This window comes from Salvelinus fontinalis, chromosome 22 (genome assembly GCF_029448725.1).
Source record: "Salvelinus fontinalis isolate EN_2023a chromosome 22, ASM2944872v1, whole genome shotgun sequence".
NCBI lineage: Eukaryota > Metazoa > Chordata > Actinopteri > Salmoniformes > Salmonidae > Salvelinus > Salvelinus fontinalis.
Genome location: NC_074686.1, coordinates 6,497,582 through 6,516,808, shown reverse-complemented (window position 1 = coordinate 6,516,808; position 19,227 = coordinate 6,497,582). Strand labels below are relative to the sequence as shown.

Genomic DNA, 19,227 nt, shown 5'->3' with positions numbered 1-19,227 from the left:
CTGGGAGGATGAAAGACGTGGAGAGAGAAGCGGGTGAGTTTGAAACCCAGGTCGTTGTACACACAACATTAATGTACAGACGGGTTGTACAAATGGAATTATGTTTCTGTATACCGTAGACAATTACTGGTGTCACAATTTCTCAATCTTATCTATAGGCTGATAATGATGTTGTACAGTATATTGCCTGTCAAACTATGGAACTGCTACAATTACGATGACAAGTTGATCTCACGTCTGATACAAATAGGCTTGTTATCTCCAGTCTGACAGAGTAGGACGAGATAACCGCCACTGTGACATAGAGGCTGACACCAACGCTCTGGGATAATCTCATCTTTACAAAAATAAAACGGAGCAAGTTATTGTTACGCAGCAATAACCGGCTATCTGTGGCGTGGGATTTAATGATTATTGTTGTGTAAAAATCCATCTTATAATAGGTTGAACTCTGTCTGACCCTTGTTAATAAGCGGTCTATCAAGTCATTCTGGCAGATTTTACAATTTGAGAAAAATGTAATGTAACTAACTTTTTTGGACAAATGTTATGCTTTATACACAGTGTCACAACTACAGCAATAAATAACTCATTGGTCAGACATCTCTGATGGGAGTGGCCTCACCTGTGGGCTGGGCAGCTCATTGGTCAAATTCACCATCGACGGGTGTCTCCTCACCTGTGGGCTGGGCAGCTCCTTGTACTGCTTCCTCTGGGCCACTTTGATTGGTGGCAGGTGGGTGACGGAGGAAACCAGGAAGTTCATGAGGATGTCCTCACAGTTGGACGTGCGGTCCACCAGCGCCCGCAGTGAGGGGGGCAGGTAGTGGGAGAACAGGTAGTGATAGTACCTGATGGAGAGGAAATGGAAGGGTCAGAGGTAACAAAGTGATCACTAAAATGGCAAGGAAATAGTTGTTGGTTGGGATATTGAAACTGTACATTAAGCCTGGTAATGCATTCTTCTAAGGGCAAAATGGATGGGCTTCAAGTAGTAGCCACAGCTCATAGACCATCTGTTTAACGGTCTTCGTTGTTCACTATGTTTTTCTGTTGTGTGTCAGTCGATCAACTGATCAGCTGTACACGGTGGTAGTCATAGAAACAGAATCCATAGAAAGGGCTTGGAACCTCTAACCCTGGCAAATTGACTGGTTGACTTGAAGGGGGAGGCCCGTTCCATGGATTCTATGCTTACAGTACCTGTGGTAGAAGGCTGCTCCCGTCAGAACGATGGAGTACTCGTTAGTCCACTTGGAGGTGTACCCCCACGCATGCTTGGCCGGGTCCCAGAAGTGACTCCTGGGAGGGTAGCCCACGATGCGCTCAGGAAAACTCCTCCACACCAAGAAGGCAAAGTTCACCTGCGGGGAAGAGTGAATACAGTTACATGGGTAAAGGGGCGGCAGGGTAGCCTAGTGGTTAGAGCGTTGGACTAGTAACCGAAAGGTTGCAAGTTGAAATCCCCGAGCTGACAAGGTACAAATCTGTCGTTCTGCCCCTGAACAGGCAGTTAACCCACTGTTCCTAGGCCGTCATTGAAAAATAAGAATTTGTTCTTAACTGACTTGCCTAGTTAAATATAAAGGTAAATTTGTAAGTCGCTCTGGATAAGAGCGTCTGCTAAATGTCTTAAATGTAAATGTAAAGTGTGTGTTTTCTACCACAGTGTGTTGTTGTATAGGAAGGTCATACCTCACTGGTCAGCAGGACTGTATCTTCATCCAGACTCAGTACTGCCTCTGTCTCTATGGCCACGTTGGGCAGGAAACGACTGCTCGTCTGGAGAGAGGGGGATTGAGAGAGAGAGATGGTCATTTCCGTTCCTTGTTAAGTTTGACAGTGGTTGGTTTGTGTTTGGGAAAATGAAGGAATGGCGGGGACACTGTCCGCTCCATTGAGGTCTGTGGTACGGGGAGAGAGAGGATGAGTCAATGTCACGGATGTGTGAATGACAAGCAGTGACAAAGGAAGGATTTTACTCCCATAGATTCAGTGTGTTTGGGGGGGGGGGGGGGGGGGGGGGGGGGGGTAGACCTACAGAGAGAGGCAGACAGGAATGACTTTCATATTGCCCCTCCTGTAGCCCTACTTGGGGTTTGGCGACGTCATTGTCACTCACCTTCCTCCTACCGTCTGTCACAGTGAGGGGGACAGGCATGGGTGGCCATTTACTCCTGTGGGGCGGCGGCTTCTCACTGTTCCACAGGATGATGATCTAGAGGGGGAGGGAATAGAGTGTGACACAATAAGCATAAGGGTTAATAGGCTTAATGAAGCAATATGGAGCGGTCTATTTGCTACCTATGACGCTAAAACACTCACCTGTGAACAGTATTTGGACTTGGAGACCACCTGAAGCAGCTTCATGATTGGCTGAGACTGGGAGACCAATGGAGAGATGGCATGGATGATGGCGGTGAACTCTTGACCTGGACTGACCCCTGCAGGGAGGAGGGAGGAGTATCTACTTTTACTATCTACCCTGTACAGCGTTCCATATTTGAAAGTAACATATTTACTGTAGGAGACAAATATTAGATTTGCTTTATATACTTATGATTATAAACTTTATGAAATGTATATTTTTGTTTTATCCATAGGAGACCCTATAGATGAGATATAATTATATGGATGAGCCAGTCTAGTCAGGTAGGTCTGAACTAGTCGGAACCGGTCCAGTCTGGTGTGGTTCCCTACCTAAGCTCAGGTAGTAGAAGGGGAAGTGGGCCAAGTGAGTGGAGTACTCTGGCAGGACGAGCAGGCCTCCTGGTAAGGCGTTCCACATGTACTTATTTCTGGAGATGTGGGAGAACACCCGGTCTTTGATTATCTGAGAGAGAGAGAGCGATGACAAGGTGAGAACGTTTGACGGGAGAACGCCCTGATGTACCCATTAGTTCAAACCTGAATTATCTATGTCCATATGGGCTGGCCAACTTTGTGTGTGTAAAACTGAAGTAATCACCTCAAGAATACAAACACAGCAATCTTAAGTACATGCACTTCCTCACTTTGACCAGCCGGTGCCAGTATAAGAACAAAACATCCAATCCAAAACAATCCCATACAAATGAACCTGAGGTCAATCCATTCTCCCTTAGTTCCTGGGTCGCGTTCATTAGAGCACATCGCAACAACAACAACAAGCGTTGGACAATGGCCAGGTACTGTTTCAGTCCGTTTTCTACCGTTGGTGCTTAATTAACAGGACTCATCACCTACCTCCAGTGTGGTGAGGACTATCTTGTCCACGGAGGAGAAGTAAGCCTCCCACAGCATCTGGGTCCGCTGCCTCAGAGCTAAGACCCGCTCATTTCCCACCGCACGCACTGTAGACGGGACCTGGGAGAGAGAGAGAGGAAGACGAGGGGGAAGGTGGAAGTTGAGCAAGGAGAGGAGGGAGGGTGCAAGTTGAGAAAGAGGAGGGTTGAGAGAGCAAAGGTGAGCGAGATAGAAAAAGAGAGAGCAGAGCAGGTCGACGTATTCAACACGATAAAACAATCCGAATCTTCAGAATGAAATGTGCTTCATACAACGACACTGCTCTCTACACTGCCTGGTAAAAGAATACCATTTCTTACAGTATAATGTTCCATTCCATAAACCTTTTGAACAGCCCCTAGCAGTTCATACTCGTCTCAACCCACCGACGGTCAATAACCCCTTACTATGGAGGAAGACGGGGAAAGTGGTCAGGAACTAGCTCTGTTATCTCAACCCATCCAGAGTCAATGGTATTGTTCTGCAAGAGGGAGAGCTTGGGTTCAGGAATGGTGCACGGCAGCTATCCTAGCTCACCTACATCTGTGTTATAGCACACGGTTTAGCTGAAACCAACATTTCAGGCAAGTTCCATGTCCCATGATGCTCTAGTAGAGGAAAGTGAAAGGGGTCGCTCCATTGGCACCAAATGAAAATAGCCCAAATTCACCCCGTTCATTCTCCTAAACTAAACACTATGAATGTGTCGGCTAGCTGAGGAAATAGGAAACATACCGAGTAGACTCAGCTGACCTGTAACACCAGGTGATTACTACGGATAAAAAAATCTGCTAAATGGCTATGTGATTTGATTAGAATTAAATCAAGTTATCCTAGCAGGGAAGTCTGCATCTTCTACGGTGATGTTAAAAAGGCCCGTCAGGTAGCTTGTTGACTCCACCTAGAACACCATATAACAGCTCTTCTAATGATAGGGACCTGAGGAAGCAAAGGCCCTCCCGCCTCCTTTCCTATCTCCTATATCCTCTCTCTCACTCGTTCTCTCTCCTCCAACTCTCATCTCTAGATCTGAAAGAGAGATTCACCTCTCGATGGTCTCCTGACTCTCTGATGTGCTTGGACCCATTCAACCTCCTGTCACCAGCTTTATTCACTCAAAACTCAATTTCCACGTCCCTAACCACCGGGGCATGTGTGTGTGATTGCGTGTGAGGAGTGTGTGTACATGTGAGCGCACGTGTTTATGGGCCTAACGTTGTGGTCAATTCCATTTTTAATCTGTCAATTCTATGATTTTAACATGTCCTTTCCAAAATGTATTTTTTTATGGGAGGGGGGGGGGGGTTATTGGTTAGCGGAATGTCAGGTTACTTCCTGTATCAACTGGGTTCAAACAGAATTGATTCCAGACCTGTCGTGAACGTACGAGACGAGCGTGCGTGTGTGTGTTACCTGCAGTAGCAATCGCTCATCTCCTTCTATGACAGCCTGGTTCCACTGGATGACATCAGAGAAGGGCAGCTCCCAACCATTACTGAGCAACACTGGAATGCACGCCGCCTAGAGACGGCGAGAGAGAATAGACGGGATACTCTGTTCTAAGCAGATGTACACGTAAGAGAATCTATCAACTGGGAAATGGGTGGGCCAGTGTGACAAGAACATAAACGAACAGGGTCAGTGGTAATGATACTGTTGTTCCTCTGCTCTGCTTGTGGTCGACGGGCCATTTTTCAATATAAATATGTCTAGATTTCCAGTCTTCGCCTCTGACACATACCACCATAGTAGCAGCTGGTACTTCAATAAGGCAGTCTGAGCAGATAATGAAATCGATGACTTGTGTGTGTGACACTCTCTTGGGGAGGTTGCATGAGTCACAGCTACTATCTTGCCAGTCCCAGGAGCCCCTTAAGGCCCTAGAGAAAAAGAGATCACATTTCTGCTACGTCTCTCACACACACAGATTTAACAGACCCCTAGTCTGCTAATTACCTACACTACACAGAGAGGATGGCGAGAGAGAGAGGAGGGGTATAATACATCATATTTTTTTAAACTGAGTTTGATGTTGCCGTATCCCCTTGTTTACTGACAGCCGGATTTTTGAAGATGTTCTACTTTTCTTTTTTCAGCTCCCTCCTTCAATCTTTCTCCCTCCCTCCCTCTCCAAGCTGCGGTCCTGGGTGTTGATGGTTTTATTTACTTTTCTAATTAAATCACAAGAGAGCAGCCAGAACCCGCTACAGACTAAGATCAGACGACTCCGACTGAGATTCCCCCTCTGGCGGTTTGAAGCTCCGCTAGTTGCCTCACCAGAGACCGGCCCTCACCAAGGCAGCCATGCAGACGACGCTAGGATACGCTAGGCTACGCTCCAGGTAACCGGGTCAAGCCAGATGTTGAGGCCTCCGGAACTGACGTGAAGCCTGGGGCTCGCCTGAGCCACTTCCCCAGAGACATGGTGCTGTGAAGCGGACTGACTAAGAAGTATTCCCCTGCCTAGATCCCAGTGCAGCTCAGCATGTGGGCATATGTGTGTTGTTGTTTCTTGGTTGTTTACATTGGGAGATGAAGAGAGGAGCATCAGGGTTAGTGTGCGTTTGTGTGTGCGCGCACACACCAAGAGTTGGAACGCAGACAATAAGTTTCCTACCACACTGGTAATTGCACGTTCTTTTTTGGGCTGGCACGAAAAGTAAAAGGAGATGTGACCAATCTCAGACTGGCCTGAATGGAAAAGCAAAGGAGAGGGAAGAGAGATGGAGGGAGGGAGAGAGCGGGGTAGGAATGGAGTTAGCTGTGTGAGAGTGAGCTTCCTTGCCAAGCCCTGCGTTCAGTGGATTTGCCCATTCAGCTTAGATCAGCAGTGTGGCAGGCTGGCAACCCTATGAAAGCTTCCGGACCATTGAGAGACTCAGTGAGAGAGAAGGAAAGAGAGGGAGAGAGGGCCAGGGAACACAAGAGTCTGGGAGGTTCATTGGTCGGTAAAACCATGAACACAGCTCCATCACCAAAACATCTACATGGGTGGTAATTCCACACAGTTTGTACCAGATCATTATTTCCTTAACTACATGGTTTATTGAAGCTGAGTTTGATGAAAGATAAACCCTTTCAATGTTATATTTACCAAATACACCCCCCCCCCCTTTTTCTTTTTGCAAATCAGTCAACACCACCATCATGGTTAACGCCTTCAAACCTTAAATTGTACACGTTAGTAGAGCAGTTAAGGATCTTCATACGACAGTGTGGCTATGATACTAATAGTGTGACTGCTAACACAAATACACGTCATTGCATAAGCTTGATAGTTCAGAGGTGTACTCGTAGCTTGGTCCCAGGAGTTATAGGAGTTGGCAAGACAGCACCAACAAATCACACATCTGCGATCCCGCCGGTGTATTTTGAGCAGTATTTGGGCATTCCTCTAGGACGTTGCTAGGGTGTTGAGATCCGTGTTTAGCATCCTACCTGTAGAGACTCTAGGAAGCGAAAGGAGCCCAGGCGACGCCCCCGAGGAACCAGGCAGAAGGTGGAATTGTGGAGCAGCTCCTGGTAATCAAACCTGAGGCGAGAAAGAGAGATGGAGAGTTAGTGTTGGAGGACAAACAAATTCTGCTCGCACTTTTACAGCGGGAACAGCATTCACTTTTACAAAGGCTCCATTTCTACCATGAAGACGAGAGGTTCTAGAGACAAAAGACGATTACGGTAGGGTCAAGAGAGACCTGTTGACATTAGTCTTCTGTTAAAAGACCTACTCAACAGTGTTTGGGCACAATTCTGGCTGGGGAATGAGACACGCACAAGCAAACACGCCCACACTCAATATGCTCTCTTGACCTCGGTTATGAAAAGCCAACTGACATTTACTCCTGAGGTACTGACCTGTTGCACCCTCTACAACCACTGTGATTATTATTTGACCCTGCTGGTCATCTACCGAACAAACATTTGAACATCTTGAAGAACAAGCTGTACTCGTATAAATCAACAGGTAGCGTAGTGGTTAGAGTGTTGGGCCAGTAACCGAAAGGTTGCTGGTTCGAATCCCCGAGCTGACAAGGTAAAAATCAGTTGTTCTGCCCCTGAACAAGGCAGCCAACCCACTGTTCCTTGGGCGCCGATTATGGCAGCCCCCCGCACCTCTCTGACTCAGGGGTTGGTTTAAACGCAGAAGACACATGTCATTTGAATGCATTCAGTTGTACAACTGACTAGGTATCCCCCTTTCCCTATGCAACTGACTAGGTATCCCCCTTTCCTTACCCTAATCTCCATCAGGCTCAGCCAGAATGGGACTGGCCACCCCTCAGAGCCTGGTTCGTTCCTGCCTTTCTAGGTAGTTTTTCCTAGCCACCGTGCTTCTACATCTGAAATGTTTGGAGTTTTATTCTGGGTTTCTGTATAGCCCTGCTGATGTAAAAAGGGCTTTCTAAATACATTTGATTGATTGAATAAGTGGACATGTTACATAATATAATTCGGTATTTGTGTTTGTGTTAGAGAGTCCAACAGGAAGACATGGCCACATTTTAGCTTTGCCATTCCATTGCCACGGACCGTTTGCATGACCTACGTGAACTGTGTTTTGGGAAGTAAAAAACTTCTATGGTTTGTGTTTTAAAAAGGACAGTCGGTCACACTGAAAGACATTCTATCAAATCCAACTGTAACTGCAACTTAACAGTACCCATATTCTGTACACATTCCTCTCAGGACTTGACGTGAGGCTGTTGGTAGAAAACCATGCTATAAAGTGGCAATACTGCCAACTAAGATGACCTGGTACATTTAACTATTTATGTTCATCATTTCCAAGCATAAGTAAGGGTAGATGGTTTACGTTAAGGTTAATGGTTTGTGATTATAATTGAGTTAGTGGTCAAAAAGTGAAATGCGTCGTTCTCTCTGGTATAGGCAGATGGGGAGGATAGCCTTGGAATGGAACGTGTGGCTTTAAATCAGATCCAATCCAACTTTATTTGACGTGCATTATACAGATCTCAAAACATTTGACACAACGAGTTGCTCCATTCCAGCAACGTACACTACATGTTGAACATCTCATTCCAAAGTCATGGGCATTAATATGGAGTTGGTCCCTCCCCCTTTGCTGCTATAACAGCCTCCACTGTTCTGGGAAGGCTTTCCACTTGATGTTGGAACAGGGATTTGCTTCCATTCAGCTACGAGCATTAGTATTATTATTCATTCCAAATGTGTTCGATGGGGTTGAGGTCAGGGCTCTGTGCAGGCCAGGCAAGTTCTTCCACACCGATCGACAAACAATTTCTGCATGGACCTCGCTTTGTGCACGATCAGGAAAGAACCTTCCACAAACTGTTGCCACAAAGTTGGAAGCACAGAATCGTCTAGAATCAATGGAACTGAGGGTCCAAGCCCGAACCATGAAAAACAGCCCCAGACCATTACGTTGCTTCCAGAGGCCGTTTGAAACTCGGTAGGGAGTGTTGTAGTGTATTTGATCTCTATGTATGTTTATACTTGTGGTCATTCTGGCATCTGAATGGGTATCATTCCTACAGTGTTTTGGGTGTGAAAGGTCATGATTTGTTCAGGCACCAGCATCCCCTCCGGGTTCTGGTGAGTGTGGTTTTGTGTTAAGAACTGGTATGGGGCCAGTTGTGTTGTTATGTTCGTAATTAAGATGGTTAGGGCTGTGGGTAGGGCGAATTGATCATAAATCAGTTAAGGGTGGAAATGAACTGTTCAGGTTATGATGGGAGTTGACGGAGTGATCTGAAATCGGTGCACAATAAGCATTAGAAATGCCCCCGGAGCTACCAAAAGAACCCAATGTTCCCAACCAACTGTGGCAAGCTGCCAATGTTTGGAGTGCAGTCTGGTACAAAATGGGTACCGTGCATCACCCAGGTGGGTCCTTCACAGGTCTGAGCAAGGTAGCTCAGGTGACCTCCCCACAAGCCCAACCCTCTAAATGTAAAATACGTTGAACCCCCCCCCCCCCCCCCCAAAAAAAAACTCAGAAATGTGAGCCTTTATCAAGCCAGTGGAACCTTTTTAACGGCCCGCCACGTTGCTCACTGCTCTAAGTAAATAAACATGTTTCTTATGAAAGAGTTCCTATATCCTCGCCTCTCCTGCTCTGTTGGCAACAGTCTTGTTTACACGCTCAAGGGGCGTCAGCACAAAATATGGCCGCCGCTAATCTAGCCCGTCTCCGTCTCGACTGTACCGACCATTGTTTATTTACCACTCTGTGAGGGGTGAGACACAGGCGCTGATGTTAGCATTGATTGGGATCTGGGTGTGAGTTTCTCGGTGAACTGTTGTATGAGTGTCACTATCGAGTTTGTGGTGTATACATACATACAAATCACACACACACACACACGGAAATGTGCACACACAAACTAACACTTGTAGCCCAACACACATTCACATAATGTATGCAAACATCCACCAGCAAGCACACACACACACACACACATACAGTATGGAAGCACATACATACACACAAGATTTCACCCTCACACACAAAAAGCACAAACACAACCACATAATGTACACAAACACCCTAGAGAATTAGGGTAGTGAAAGGGTGCATTGTTTTCCGTTTGCCACTGCAATGTTGTGCTGTTTTCCACCTGTTGACGGAGCTTAGCCAGTTCTGCAGAACTGCAGTGTGTGTGTGTGTGTGTGCGCGTGCATATGTGTGTACGTGCGTCCGATAGTTAGTGGATACGAGCTAATGTTATTTCTCATGCAAGTGTGTATAACGTCTGTTTGGATGTACTTGTATAGGCACTTACCCATTAGAGAGAGACAGAGAGAGCGAGAGCTCTCCCCAGCATGTGGTGGGAGTGGAGTGAGCCTGTCGCTGGCGACCTACTTCATCCCACTCCGGGTCATGCTGATTTGTTCGCTGATGTTTTTTAATGAGGGAATTTACTTAATGCAAGGGAACAAATAAATCATTTAACAGCAGTTTGTTTCCAAGAACAAATGAACAGGCCCTCTCTCGCTCTCTGTTATTCTCTTTCTCTGTCATTCTTTCTCTCTGTCGTACTCTCTTTTCCTTTTCTATTGAATGAGTGAGTAAATGTGTGTGTTGGTTCTTCTATCCTTAAAATCCCCCAAAGTCCCCACAAGGATAGTAAAACAAGGGAAATTCTCCCTCGTGGGGACATTTCCCACATCCCCATGAGGATAAATGCTATTTTAAGCTCAGGTGTTAGGTTTATGGTTACAATTAGGGTTAGGGTAAGTGATTAGGTTTTGGTTACGGGTTAAGGTTAGGTTTCGGGGTTAGGGAAAATAGGATTTTGAATGGAAATCAATTTTAGGTCCCCACGAGGTTTGAAGAACAAAACGTGTGTGTGTGTGTGTGTGTGTGTGTGGAGCAGGGCCAGTATTAACAGACTGTTTCTGTCTGCTAACGGGACATGGAGCATGTCTCCTTTCTGTTCTCCATCGTCATGACCCATTGAGAGGGTGTGTGTACGTCTGTGCGTCCGTACGTGTTTGCTTGCAGGGGTACGTTAAGTGTGTGTGTGAGCCTTTTTCAAATGCCTATCCATGGGTGTGGGATACACAGTAAGTTACCGTGATCTAATGTTCTTTATGTGTGTGAAACGCATGATAGCATTTGTCTACCAGTGTGTGTGCACTTGGGATTGGTCCACTTGAATGCATGAGCTTCCACCCACTTTGAAATAGCCTTGAACCACCCATATGTAGCGATTGTAGCGTTCTCTCTCGTTCATGGGGCCTATGAGATCAATGGCGATCTTCCCCATGGGTACTCCCACGCGGACAGTCCTCATAGGTGCTTGGGTCTTCCTCGGAGGTCTGGCTTTAGCGGCACAGCTGGTACATGTACGACACCATAGTGTGACATCCTCTCTCATTCGGTACCAGTAGTATCTTGTCTGCGGCCGGGCAAGCGTGCGTTCCACGCCAAAGTGCCCGGTCTACAGGGCTGTCGTGCATCTGTTTCACGATGTCCGTCCGGAACACACGAGGTGGGAGTATCTGTGGGTAAAACCCTGCGCCTTCGGTACAGTAGAAGCGACGTAAGAGAATGCCGTCCTTGACATAGTCTCTTCCACTGGCTCCAATATGCCTTAGTCGCTGGCCCGAAAGGCGACCCCCCCCCCCCCCCCCCCCCCCACCCCACCCCCACCCAATGATGGGCGTTCCTGTACTTCCTCGAGCCATCCCTTGACGGGGCCCATGTCAGTCAGCTATCTGAGCTTGACATCATTTCTCAATAGTCCATCCATGGAAGAGAACAGTGTCACTTGTGTCGGTGAGGCAAATATTTGCCACGTCCAACGTGTCATCTTCACTGTCCCGATGACCCGACTCCACGTCGAAGGCAGCTCCAGAGAGCGCAGGCTGTAGGATGGGGTCTTCTCCTACCCCCACTGAGCTCCATAAAGTAGCTTCCAGAGCGTAATCAGCTATGCTGGGACCAAGGTCATACTGCACTTCCTGGTGCCTAAAACAGTCATTGTTCTGGGTAGGGTCCTGTATAGTGCAGGGGCAAGTCTGGCGGCAGGGCCTCTTGGACAGGACGTCAGCATTTTCATGGTGGCGTCCTGGACGATGTATGACCTTGAAGTTATGCTTCTCGAGGAACCTTGCTTGTTGACCTTCTGGTTCCTTCCTCCTTATGAGCCACCAAAGGCTGCTGTGGTAAATGTGCACAATGAATAGTCTTCTGAGCAGGTATTGACGGAAGTGTGTAGTGAACTCCACTACTGCCAGTAGTTCCCTCCGTGTAGTACAAGAGTTTTGCTTGGTGGAGGACAGCCGCCGGCTCCCATACGCTAGTACGCGTTCCTGGCCGTCCTGTATCTGGGACGAGACGGCTCCGAGGCTGAAGTTGCTGGCATCTGTATCAGGGATGAGGTCGCCGCTGTCGAGTGGATAGCCCAAGACGGGCGTGGTGGTGAGTAGCTTCCTTAAAACGCCACCTGGCACTCTGGCGTCCACCGGAACCGAGCATGCGTCTTTGTAAGCTCATGAAGGGGCTTGGCTACATCAGCAAAATCTTCGACAAATTGTTGCTAGTCCGAGGCCAGAATGACGAACTGACGGACGTCTGAAACACAGGTAGGCTGGGTCCATTCTTGGACTTTCAGAATTTTCTGTGGCGATGCCGTGTTCGGAAACGATGTATCCAAGGTAGGTTACCTGTCGGCGGAAGAGACAGCACTTGGAGGGTTTAAATTTCAGGTTGGCTTGGCGTAGCCGACAGAACACTGCCAGGCATTGGAGCATGTGACATCCCTTCCCAGGATGATGATGTCATCTAGATATACTGCACCAGCAGTTGAAACGTCGCTGGTGCGTTACAGAGCCCAAAAGGCATCACATTCCACTGAGGCCCTTCCTGCTGCAGAAAGCGGCTGCCTTACGGGCCCTGGGAGTAAGCTCTACCTGCCAGTAGCCTGACGCTAAGTCCACGCTAAACCATTTGGCTGTCGACGGGGTATCTAGAGTGTCTTGGATACGGGGAAGTGGATATGCATTCTTAACAGTACACTCATTTAGAGTCCTGTAGTCCACACATTGATGGTATGTCTGGTACTTTTTGCGTACCATGACTGTTGGTGAAGCCCAGCTACCGTAGCTTGGAGAGGCTACTCCAGTTTCAAGACTTTCCTGGGACTGCTGGTCTGCATTGAGCTACTTTTCGAATGCCATCCACCATGGTTGCTGCTTCACAGGTGGCCCAGGCAACGTCTGAATGTCATGCTGTACAAGACCAGTGCGACCAAGATCAGTGGGTCCAGTAGAGAAGACGTCCAAATAGGCACTAAGGAGTTGAGCAAGCCTACCTTGTTCGTCTGCACTTGCGGCAGAGCTCTGCGGCAGAGCTCTCCGTATACACTGACTGTAAGTGAGAAGAAACCGCTGGGGAGACGAGACTAGTTCAGTGGGCTGAACAACAGCTGCTCCCCGAACAGATTCCGGCGATAGCGCCCTTCTTTACTTTCACTGACTCTGTTCCTGGGTTGTAGAGCCTGATGGGGATTTGATTATTGGCCTATGCTTCTCAATGAATCCTTTAGTTGGGCTCAGCACCACGTCACCTCTGACAGGTTCACTGAAGTGTGTGTTCCTCGGCACGATGTACTCACACCCTGATTCGAAAACGGCTGTGCGTGCTATTCTTACGACATTCACCTTCGTTCTGAAGTAGGGCACCTGTTCACCAACTAGCACAATCCTAAGGCTGCCGAAATCATGGCTTCCCCGTGACTGCTCCAGGAATGGGTGACCGAGGATGGCATCGGTGTTCTCTACGCCACGTCTGCAATGATGAAGTTAATACTCACTGTGCGGGTACCGACCTGAATGGGCAGGTGAACTTCTCCAAAGACTTTGACATTCACAGGACCAATGCCCTGCTGAGAATGCAGTCGATAGCTGGAGTTGGAGGTTTAACGTCTGGGTGAATGGTGTCGTAACAGCGCCAAGGCAGCACATTTCTCTATGCCCCGCTGTCAAAAAGAATATATACCTCTTTCCATGAGCCCTAACCATCAAACTGACCTGGTCGTAGTGTGGGGATCCTCTCCTTCTGAGTAGCGTATTCATCCTCACTGTCAGATGAGATATCATAATGTACACGCCGGGGATGCCTGAATGTGAACTGGATCTTGCTCGCCTGGGGTGAGACTGTTCGTTTTCATAACAGTACATTTCATGACCTTCAGTGGGCAGAGCATCAAGCCAGATACATCGATGGGTGTCCTGCGACTGTGGGGTGGTTTTACACAGGATGCATGGCTGGAGTGGAGGGCAGAGCTGCTGGCATCCCGCATGGGTAATGGGAGGAAGCAGCATCTACAGGTGTACTCGCTGCATAGAGTCTGTGGTTGGCAGAGTTGAAAGGGTTAGTATACAGCATTTCAGTAGTTGGTTGAAACACATTTCCAGAGATAGCATTTTCAGGTGAGCATCTAGCATGCCAGCTGGTATAGTTTTGGTTGTGACTTTGCTGTGATTCGATTCCACTGTCACCCACATTTCTGTTTTTTAATGCGACTTGAATGGATTCGCTTCTCTCCTTGGCCGTTGAGGAGACGTCTTTGACTCAAGGCACGAGTCAGCCATATTAATTGCGGCTGGCTGCATATTAGCTACACCTGAACTTGGCAAAAATGGATTGCAGTTGATGTTAGCATTTGCAACATCAAATTCGTTCATCCAGTTGGCAAATGAGATTTGTGAATGCAAGTCTTCATTCACTGTAGTTAGCGATATGATTGGGTTTGAGTAGCACGTCGAATCCTCAGGCGAATTCGTTCTCGTAATAACAGATTTCATGCGTGTAGCCGCCATTTTACAACTTTAGTTAGAACGTCAGCCACTACTAGAACAATGATGATTAACTTCGTTAGCCGTTACCTCGTGAAAATCTCAATCTTTTCAATATTTTTTCTCTCTCTTTGATATTCCGGTATAATGTGAATAACTCAACGATGCTGGCAGGATAAATCCTGGACAAGCCCCCAGTGTTACCTTTCCTGCCTCGCCTCCAGACCGTAGTCGGGACGGCTTAGGGGAGCCTTCACTTGCTAGCTCCAGGGCCATTTGTGGATCTTATCCGCTGCTAATGACGAGTTAGTCTGACGTAGTTGACATTTATTAAACTTGTACACCATGTGGAGGTCGTCTGAATGACAAAATCAACTCGTGGTCTGACGGAGCTAAACGAGCGTGGCTCACAGTTCGGCTACATCTCCGCCACCACAACAATTGCATCAAAAAACGAACGTTAACTCACGACGTTACCCATAATGCACTTGTGTTTTAAAGCTTGCCTACAACATCTCCATCCATATGAAACAGCCTGCCCGTTCGTTGATTATTGTAGCCTACATCCTTCTCATTTAGCCAACGTTATTCTGTTATTTGAATTCCATTTTGCATTGATTAGAAATCTCACAATTGCTACACATGGAGCCTCGGACTGTAGCGCTGCTCTGATTGACAGCAACAACAAGCTTGTGAAACGTGTGTAGGCTACTGGTGGTTCTTTTCTTATGGGGTGCGCTCGTAAAAAACGTCAGATTTATTTATTACAATAGGCAACAACAACAAAAAGAACCAAAAAAAATGTACTCTCCCAAGTAATGGAATACTAACAGCTGTTCGGATATTAGAATATTTGGATAACTGCCCATCCCTATTACATGTTGGGCACCTTTACTACTCTTGGAAAGCAGGTCCATGTGGATTGCTGATCAAATCAGATCTTATTTGTCACATGCACCGAAATCAACGGGTTGTAGACTTTACCATGAAACGCTTGCTTACAAGCCCTTCCCAACATGTAGCAGGAGTACCAGTACCAGATCAATGTGCTGGGGTACGAGGTATTTTAGGTAGGTAGCTACATGAAGGCAGGGTAAAGTGACTAGGCATCAGGATAGATCATAATAAGAGTACAATAAAGAACGGAGTAGCAGCAGCATGAGTGTGTCACGCCCTGATCTGTTTCACCTGTCTTTATGATTGACTCCACCCCCCTCCAGGTGTTGCCCATCTTCCCCATTATCCCCTGTGTATTTATACCTGTGTTCTCCGTTTGTCTGTTGCCAGTTAGTCAAGTCAACCAGCAATTTTTGTATTCAGCTCTTGCTTTTCCCCAGTCGCTCTCTTTTCTCATCCTCCTGGTTTTGACCCTTGCCTGTCCTGACCCTGAGCCCGCCCGCCTGACCACTCTGTCTGCCCCTGACCCTGCTTGCCGTCCGGTACCTTTGCCCAACATCTGGATTTCTGACCTAACCCTGAGCCTGCCTGCTGTCCTGTACCTTTGCCCCTGTTGCTGTAATAAACATTGTTACTTCGACACGGTCTGCATCTGGGTCTTACCTTTGTCCTGATAGTGTGTTTGTGCTGTCAGTTAGCGTGTGTGTGTTAGGTGTGTGTGTGCGTGTGTAGTGAATGTGTGTGGGTTCTGTGTGAGAGAGTCAGCGTAGTGTGTGAGTGTATATAGTGTATGTAAATATAGTATCGTGAGTGTGCATGGAGTCAGTGCAGATAGTCCAGGGAAACCATGATGTCAGTGGAGGCTGCTGAGGGGAGGACGGCTCATAATAATGGCTGGAACAGCGCAAATGGAATGGCATCAACACCTGGAAACCATGTGTTTGGTATATTTGATACCATTCCATTCGTTCCACTCCAGCCATTACCACGAGCCGGTTCTACCCCAATAAAGGCGCCACCAACCTCCTGTGCATGATGTGTGTAATACAGAAAGTAAGCCTATGCACACACTGTGACATTGTGCACTGCACTGTGCCGTAATAAAGTGTCCTGGTGTGAGGTGTGTATTCTGCTTGCCCTCTCTGTGTGTGTGTGTGCGTGCGTGCACGTGTGGTCTGCAAAAGCCTCACAGATGCTATTCCGATCCCCTGTGTCCACGGGGGGCCGAGGTTATTAAACATTAAACATAAAATGAGGCGGAAATCCATGAAAAACAGGGTCTACAGACACACTGTTCCCACACACATGCGCACACACATCTCCTTTTCCATGTCGCTGTCCTCTGTCGGTATCTTTTACTCTCTCATAAACACACACACATCTCCTTTTCCATGTCGCTGTCCTCTGTCGGTATCTTTTACTCTCTCATAAACACACACACATCTCCTTTTCCATGTCGCTGTCCTCTGTCGGTATCTTTTACTCTCTCATAAACACACACACATCTCATTTTCCATGTCGCTGTCCTCTGTCGGTATCTTTTACTCTCTCATAAAGACACACATCTCATTTTCCATGTCGCTGTCCTCTGTCGGTATCTTTTACTCTCTCATAAACACACACATCTCATTTTCCATGTCGCTGTCCTCTGTCGGTATCTTTTACTCTCTCATAAAGACACGGGCGCTCACATCCACACACAATCTAAAAATGGTTTCTATCTATATATATTTTCTCTACTAAACAGACAGACCACACACCAGACAGACCACACACACAAACGCACACACAAACAAACATGGTACACAGATGGTACCCGTGCACACAGCACGGCAGCTTCTGTCAGCATGCTGAGGCCCAGGGCTCACTGTTGTACGGCTATCACCAAAAGGATGTTTAAAAAGTCTGCAGCGCAGTGACTCACTATGTGTGGGTCGTGTACGAATGAAGGTCTGTTTGTTAAGTGTGAGCTTGCGCATGTCTCCCTCCTCCCTTATCTTCCCTCTCCCTCCTCCCTTATCTTCCCTCTCCCTCCTCCCTTATCTTCCCTCTCCCTCCTCCCTTATCTTCCCTCTCCCTCCTCCCTTATCTTCCCTCTCATCTTCCCTCTCTCTTCGCCCTCATCTTCCCTCTCTCTTCGCCCTCATCTTCCCTCTCTCTTCGCCCTCATCTTCCCTCTCTCTTCGCCCTCATCTTCCCTCTCTCTTCGCCCTCATCTTCCCTCTCTCTTCGCCCTCATCTTCCCTCTCTCTTCGCCCTCATCTTCCCTCTCTCTTCGCCCTCATCTTCCCTCTCTCTTCGCCCTCATCTTCCCTCTCTCTTCGCCCTCATCTTCCCTCTCTCTTCGCCCTCATTTTCCCTCTCTCTTCGCCCTCATTTTCCCTCTCTCTTCGCCCTCATTTTCCCTCTCTCTTCGCCCTCATTTTCCCTCTCTCTCCGCCCTCATTTTCCCTCTCTCTTCGCCCTCATTTTCCCTCTCTCTTCGCCCTCATTTTACCTCTCTTCTCCCTCATTTTCCCTCTCTCTTCGCCCTCATCTTCTCTCCCACTTCTCCCTCATCTTTCCTCTCTTTTCTCCTTCATCTTCCCTCTCTATCTTCTCCCTGAACTTCCATCTCTCTTATCTTCCCTCTCTTCTCCCTTATCTTCCCTCTCTCTTATCTTCCCTCTCTTCTCCCTTATCTTCCCTCTTTCTTCTCTCTCTCATCTCCCTCATCTTCCCTCTCTCTTCTGCCGTATCTTCCCTCTCTCCTGCCGTATCTTCCCTCTCTCTTCTGCCGTATCTTCCCTCTCTCTTCTGCCGTATCTTCCCTCTCTCTTCTGCCGTATCTTCCCTCTCTCTTCTGCCGTATCTTCCCTCTCTCTTCTGCCGTATCTTCCCTCTCTCTTCTGCCGTATCTTCCCTCTCTCTTCTGCCGTATCTTCCCTCTCTCTTCTGCCGTATCTTCCCTCTCTCTTCTGCCGTATCTTCCCTCTCTCTTCTGCCGTATCTTCCCTCTCTCTTCTGCCGTATCTTCCCTCTCTCTTCTGCCGTATCTTCCCTCTCTCTTCTGCCGTATCTTCCCTCTCTCTTCTGCCGTATCTTCCCTCTCTCTTCTGCCGTATCTTCCCTCTCTCTTCTGCCGTATCTTCCCTCTCTCTTCTGCCGTATCTTCCCTCTCTCTTCTGCCGTATCTTCCCTCTCTCTTCTGCCGTATCTTCCCTCAATCTCTTCTGCCGTATCTTCCCTCAATCTCTTCTGCCGTATCTTCCCTCAATCTCTTCTGCCGTATCTTCCCTCAATCTCTTCTGCCGTATCTTCCCTCAATCTCTTCTGCCGTATCTTCCCTCAATCTCTTCTGCCGTATCTTCCCTCCATCTCTTCTGCCGTATCTTCCCTCCATCTCTTCTGCCGTATCTTCCCTCCATCTCTTCTGCCGTATCTTCCCTCCATCTCTTCTGCCGTATCTTCCCTCCATCTCTTCTGCCGTATCTTCCCTCCATCTCTTCTGCCGTATCTTCCCTCCATCTCTTCTGCCGTATCTTCCCTCCATCTCTTCTGCCGTATCTTCCCTCCATCTCTTCTGCCGTATCTTCCCTCCATCTCTTCTGCCGTATCTTCCCTCCATCTCTTCTGCCGTATCTTCCCTCCATCTCTTCTGCCGTATCTTCCCTCCATCTCTTCTGCCGTATCTTCCCTCCATCTCTTCTGCCGTATCTTCCCTCCATCTCTTCTGCCGTATCTTCCCTCCATCTCTTCTGCCGTATCTTCCCTCCATCTCTTCTGCCGTATCTTCCCTCC

The 19,227-nt window shown here is 47.8% G+C and overlaps 1 protein-coding gene across 5 annotated transcripts in view; it reads right to left on the bottom strand.

The window, feature by feature from the left end:
- ext1c (exostoses (multiple) 1c) overlaps positions 1–19,227 on the bottom strand; it is a 74,317-nt gene that overhangs the window by 572 nt on the left and 54,518 nt on the right. For 4 of the 5 annotated variants that reach the window (XM_055876063.1, XM_055876060.1, XM_055876064.1 and 1 more), the window contains exons 3-11: positions 6,703–6,796; positions 4,678–4,785; positions 3,226–3,345; positions 2,701–2,833; positions 2,326–2,444; positions 2,123–2,218; positions 1,696–1,782; positions 1,204–1,364; positions 626–851 (exon numbers count right to left, since the gene is read on the bottom strand). In XM_055876063.1, the coding sequence (XP_055732038.1) occupies positions 626–851; positions 1,204–1,364; positions 1,696–1,782; positions 2,123–2,218; positions 2,326–2,444; positions 2,701–2,833; positions 3,226–3,345; positions 4,678–4,785; positions 6,703–6,796 (1,144 nt within the window). The remainder of the gene's footprint in view (positions 1–625; positions 852–1,203; positions 1,365–1,695; positions 1,783–2,122; positions 2,219–2,325; positions 2,445–2,700; positions 2,834–3,225; positions 3,346–4,677; positions 4,786–6,702; positions 6,797–19,227) is intronic. The other variant, XM_055876065.1, reaches the window with a different exon arrangement.